Source organism: Lathyrus oleraceus, chromosome 6 (genome assembly GCF_024323335.1).
Source record: "Lathyrus oleraceus cultivar Zhongwan6 chromosome 6, CAAS_Psat_ZW6_1.0, whole genome shotgun sequence".
Lineage (NCBI taxonomy): Eukaryota > Viridiplantae > Streptophyta > Magnoliopsida > Fabales > Fabaceae > Lathyrus > Lathyrus oleraceus.
Genome location: NC_066584.1, coordinates 34,621,158 through 34,627,259, shown reverse-complemented (window position 1 = coordinate 34,627,259; position 6,102 = coordinate 34,621,158). Strand labels below are relative to the sequence as shown.

The following is a 6,102-nucleotide window of genomic DNA, read 5'->3' as shown; positions in this document are numbered from 1 at the left end:
ACATTAAAGATGTAGTTAATGTTGAATCAGATGGTAATTGTGGATTTAGAGTCATTGCATCATTGCATGGATATGGTGAGGATGGTTGGTCAATGGTTCGTAGAGAGTTGGGGTTGGAAATAATAGACAAGGGTAGGTCAACTTTGTATGACAAGTTATTTTCTAATCGGTAGTCAGAAGTGAGAGAATCTTTGATGATATAATCCTTTGGTTCACAGCCACCTGAAAAATGGTTGACTCTACCAGATATGGGGTACTTGATAGCGAATCGCTATAATGTTGTACTTGTCTATTTAGGTAATCCGTGCATGACTTTCTTTCCTATGACAAGTTCACATTCACCAAATATCTATATTTATTGCACTGGTTTCGTTAACCAAAATCATTGGGTTCAGGTACGTATTTTGTATGACAAGTTATTTTATATGACTTAATATTTTAATTATTTCATTTAATATTTTATATGACTTAATATTTTAATTATTTCACTTTATCAGGTTAACATGAAAAAGGGGTTTCCGTTGCCACCGGTCACATTAGATTGGAAGAAGTTTCGTTCTCATACAGCAACGTCTTGGATGTTAGGATTTGCATAACGTCTACAACAAAGGCAATTACTTACGCCTATATTAGCATGAATATGTACTCAAAACATGAATATGTAATCAAAACATGAATTTTATATTATGTCTATCATATTCAGTTCTAAAACTTAATACATAAATCAATGTGAACGAGAAATATGCAAAGCTTCAAATAAATCAGCAAACTGTGGATCTTCCTCTTCGGCATTAACCTATCTCAGATAACGATGAATCAATGTAGATACACGAGGCCAATCAGGATCAGATAGTCCTGCATCATAAACAGGAACTGGTACCTCTCTTGGATCGTCACGATGGGGAGGGACCAAACGTGGATGCGAAACACAATAATACCACTCCATATAACCATCTTCTACATCAGATGGAGTGGTGGCCAGGGTAGTTGGACGGATCACAGCGATAACGCTCTGATGGTAACCAATGCAATCAACATCAATATCAGCCGCCATCATACAATCAAGAGGTGGGGATGGAACATACTGCTTGTACCCGAACTGACGTAAACATCTGTCAGGCAAGTATGGAACAACTGTGTCACCCCACTTCAAACACCCCCTGTAGAGACATAACTCATCAAACTGACGCCATGCTCTATGGTCCTCAAATGGACGCCATATGACCTCGGCAAGTGTCAGCTCGTCCAAAATAGGTCGTAAATCATCAACCTTCAGGACTCCTTGCCTATAGGACCATCCCATCGCTCGAGGAAGACCACAATTATCAGCTGGTTTCCAATTCTCCCCTATTTTTCCAACAGTTGGAAAGTACTCGTGAATCCAACATTGTTACAAAATAAAAACATAATAAAAAAAAATTAAGTTAACATACTTTATAAAATGAACCCAAAACTTAATAAACAAAATTAAATTATATACCTTTAGGAGAGTAGGATATCCACCGAGCTGTTTGCAACTGAACATGGACGCATCTCCAAGATATCTGTATTGGGTAACTAGTGCAGTTGCTCCCTAACTATATCCCGAGCATCTATCTAATTCCGTAAACAGTAGGAGGTATTCGTGCCTCGACAAGTGTAAAGGTCTTGTCGGCAAAAATGGTGGAATCCACCAACATCAACAAATATGCTCTGGTCGCATATGCCCATCTGGAAGCAGCTCTATACTGTACGAGTAAATCGTATAACCACTCCAATTTATAATACGAACCCCTGCAGCTACGAACATGTGATTGTGCCTCACCCTGTGACACTCCTAAGTAGTCAACAGCAAGTTCAACAACAACCTCTTCCGTGACATCCTGAGGACTCTAGAAGACACCCCTGACGGGAAAGTGAAGCAGACATGAGACGTCATCCAAAGTAATGCTCATTTCACCAAACGGCATGTGAAATGAAGATGTCTCTAGATGCCATCTTTCCACGAATGCAGAGACCAGATTTGTGTCTATCTTGTTCAGACTAGTTCTTTGAAGTGAAGATAAACCAGATCTAGATACTCAACTCTCCACCTATTGTGGAAGAGCTAGTGGAACCCTAGATGTCATCTTTAGTCTGTGTCCAACAACCTTTAACTCTTTCTTTGGACCTCTTTCCTAAAAACAATTAAAACACATATTAGAAAACACAATATAAAATATTCAAATACTATTCATTTTAAAATATATCCCGTTTATTTACCTCACCAAACCATAAATGGCGAGCAACGTGATGCTCGTACTTCACCAAAAGAGACGTATCGTACGGCCCTCCTGGATATCCAGTCAGCTCTACTGCAGATGAAGATGCACCCTGGCCTAAACTGCGGTCTGGAATCCTACCATCTGCACCTCGTCTTCGAACCACTACAAAAAATATTATAACAAAATAATTAAAAATACAAAAAATTAAAAAATTAAAAAAACGCAGCGGAACACTTCAAAGAAGAGTTCCGGTGTGGAAAAAAACAAGGTTGACTACCGGAACACTTCTTAAAAGAGTTCCGGTTTAGTTCATCCAAACCGAAAATCTTTAAGAAAGAGTTCTGGTACATACACTTACAAACCGGAAGACTTTCTAAAAGACTTCCGGTTCAATGCCCCAAAAATGCAGCGAACCAGAAGACTTTGGAGAAGTGTTCCGGTATACGTTTTGTGAACCGGAAGACTTACTCTTAGTGTTCCGGTTTACAATGCCAAAAAAATGCCAAAATGTTCTCTTCCAGAAGTCTTCAAGCGCAAATGGAAAAAACTTCCATTTATGAAAAATATACCCTATTTATATGAGGGTACTTTGGTCCAAAAAAATTATTTGTAGGGAGTATGGGTACAATTGTAGGGGTACGAGGTAAACTTTTTCTAATGAGAAGACTCAATGATATAACTATAAAAATCGAAAGCTTAAAAAACAAGCAACAAAACCATAATCGTTAAGGTGGCAGAGACATGCAACTTTATATTTCTCTTCCTCACTTCATTGAAATTTTTGCTTTCTTTTTTTCTCATTTTATTGAAAATTTTATTTCTCTTCCTTCATTGATTGAAACTATTGCTATGATATCACTTGTTGGGAAAAAAGCAAAATTATTTCAAACTCATTTTTTATAAATTAAAAAAATTAATTTTAACATTTGGTAATATAAATATATCTTAAAAATAATTTTTATGAAAACATAATCAAAATCAAATAATTTTAAAAAAATATATATCTTAAAAATAGTTTTTATGAAAAAATTATTTAAATAGCTTAAAATTTAAGTTATGTCTTAAAGTTTTGATATAAAATTCATAGCAAAAGAATAAAATACTTCAAATAATATATTATAGAAAAACTTTTTTAACCAACTTTTTATTTGATTTTTTTTTAAAATTGTAATTTTCTTAACAATAATATCATAAAAAAATTGAAACAAATGCAGCCATAATTGTGCTTGAAATGTTAAAGACTAAATTGAAAAAAAAATTATATACTTCAAGAAATAATTAGACTTATTTCATAGTATATGTTAGCAAGTACGCATGATTTATGTAGTTTAAAGACTTAATTCTAGAGATAGTGATATTTTACAAACTAAATTAATGGTTTATTTATAAAATAATTAGAACAAATAACTCTTTTGGGATGAATTCAGAGTATCCTCTAATCAAATTAAGCTTGAAACTTATCATTTGACATACATATTAAAATTTATTTATATATTTTTCAAACAAATATTTTACATACGAGTCTAGAAAACTTGAAAATAAATTGGAAGAACTATTATTAAACATGAAAACTTGACAAAGATCTTTAATATCTAAGAAATGAAATAAACAATTCATTTGGCTATGTATCTTTCTTGGAAATTACAGCTGTCAACTCAACTTGAAGGTAAAGACCCACATTTGGTGAAAACTTCAGAAACACACTTACCTTGTTTTCTTCAATAACTTAAACATAAATATTCTTCAACATCTCATTCTCATGCATGGTGATTACTAATTAGAAAGATTCATCTCTTTTACACTTCAAACCAATTGCATTTACCCTCAAGTTTAGTGTTTCTTGCAAATAAGATAACTCCTATCAACCATCAAAACTTGAACCAAAGAAAAAGTTTGTCTCTCCATGCAAGTAAACACTTCCTCAAACTTTTGCACATAACTTTGTTTTTTAGAAAAATTTATAAAGCCTTATATTTAAGCTAACTCATAAAACAAGAAGTATTTGTACATGATGAATCTTTTTGTGTGCTTTTGCAGAAGGGTAAAGAAGTTGTTAGCAAAGGAAAAGATATGGAAACGGAAGGAAATGGTGTGAAAGAGGAAACCCTACCTCCTGGATTTCGATTTCATCCTACCGATGAAGAACTCATCACTTATTATCTTGTAAACAAGATTTCTGATTCTGATCATTTTACTTGCAAAGCAATAGGTGATGTAGATCTCAACAAATGCGAACCATGGGAGCTTCCAGGTGGTTAATAATCATAAATATATATCTATATAAGAACTTAATTTTATCTTTTGTTTAATTCAATATTTACTTGACTAAGTTTGAGATTTTGCAATTTGGTTTTTCAACTTTTTTCAATTACCAAGAATAGATCCATTATTGATACTAATATTTGTTTTGTATATAGTAATAATATACTTAATTTTCTTTTGATCCAGTTTTCATAAAGAAAATAAACTAGGGTTTCTTCATGCTGTGTATAAAAAAATTGTACTGTTCTACTAGGGTTTCTTCATTCTGTTGGTTTTCTCTAGTAAATTAACTTAGTGCAAATTTTTCTTTGAAATTCTTCATGTGAATTTTAGGGAAGGCAAAGATGGGTACAAAAGAATGGTACTTCTTCAGTTTACGAGATCGTAAATATCCAACTGGTGTGAGAACTAATAGAGCAACAAACACTGGATATTGGAAAACCACTGGGAAAGACAAAGAGATATTCAACAGTGTTACAACAGAGTTGGTTGGCATGAAGAAGACTTTGGTTTTTTACAAAGGTAGGGCTCCTAGAGGAGAGAAAACTAATTGGGTCATGCATGAGTACCGTATTCATTCCAAATCCTCCTTCAGATCCAACAAGGTATACATATATATATATATATAATCAAGAAAAATTATTTCTTAGTTAAACACACAGACACAGACACCAGAAACACGATACTGACGCTGACACTTTCAGAGTTGTCTGTGCTAAGCACATATTGAAATAATAATTTATATGCAGCAGGATGAGTGGGTGGTGAGTAGGGTATTCCGGAAGAGTGCAGGTGTAAAGAAGTACTACCCTTCTTTAAACCCTACAAGAGCAGTCATGAACAATCCTTACAATATTAATCTAGAAGTTGGTCCTAACAGCATGAACATGCCACCACCATCAATGATGCAGCTAGGGCTAGATTCTTCTTCTGCTGCTGCTCATAATTTCCATCTCTATGGAAGAAACTACATCAACACTCCAGATCACGTAGCGGAAGTCACCAGGCTTCTAAGAGCTGGTGTTGTGCCAATGCATCAATATTCTCATTTGAACTTTCCAGTATCATCACCATCATCATCACCCTTAGATGGTGGAGGATTCACCATTTCAGGACTTAATTTGAATCTTGGAGGTGGCGCTTCATCACAACAACCTATTTTGAGGCCAATGCCATCAACTACTACTACTACTCATATGGCTGCTCATCAACTGCATGATTTCAGCTCCAACATGATTAGTAATAATAGTAATAATGTTGTTGGGTATGGTGGTGGAGATGAAGTGAATAATCCAAATACTAATGGTCATGGAAATAATAATAGGTACAATATGCAGGGTGCTATGGACCACTGTGTGGATCTTGATCATTATTGGCCACCTTCTTACTGAATTTTGTTATTAGGAGAGTTCTTCATTTAGTTAATTTGATAAGATGATTATATAGTATGGAGACTATATAAACATTGATGTGGTTTTTTAAGTGTTTTTATGTCTAGTAGGGGTAAAGTAAATACCCTACAAACAAAGTCTTATTATATATGTACCAAGAAACTTTTGTAATGCTTGTTTCTTAAAATTACGTACTCTCTTTTCAT

General features: G+C 34.1%; 1 protein-coding gene across 2 annotated transcripts; it reads left to right on the top strand.

Moving 5' to 3' along the window:
• The first annotated feature begins 4,020 nt into the window (after nucleotides 1–4,020).
• Nucleotides 4,021–5,897, top strand: LOC127092859 (NAC domain-containing protein 20). 2 transcript variants are annotated; one of them, XM_051031750.1, is made up of 4 exons: nucleotides 4,021–4,152; nucleotides 4,281–4,494; nucleotides 4,839–5,110; nucleotides 5,258–5,897. In XM_051031750.1, exons 1-4 carry the CDS (start codon nucleotides 4,147–4,149, stop codon nucleotides 5,894–5,896), a joined length of 1,131 nt encoding a protein of 376 aa, XP_050887707.1. In that variant the 5' UTR covers nucleotides 4,021–4,146; the 3' UTR covers nucleotide 5,897. The 2 variants fall into 2 exon arrangements, with proteins under 2 accessions (XP_050887707.1, XP_050887706.1); XM_051031749.1 differs by having other exon boundaries at nucleotides 5,255–5,897.
• The last annotated feature ends 205 nt before the right edge of the window (nucleotides 5,898–6,102 follow it).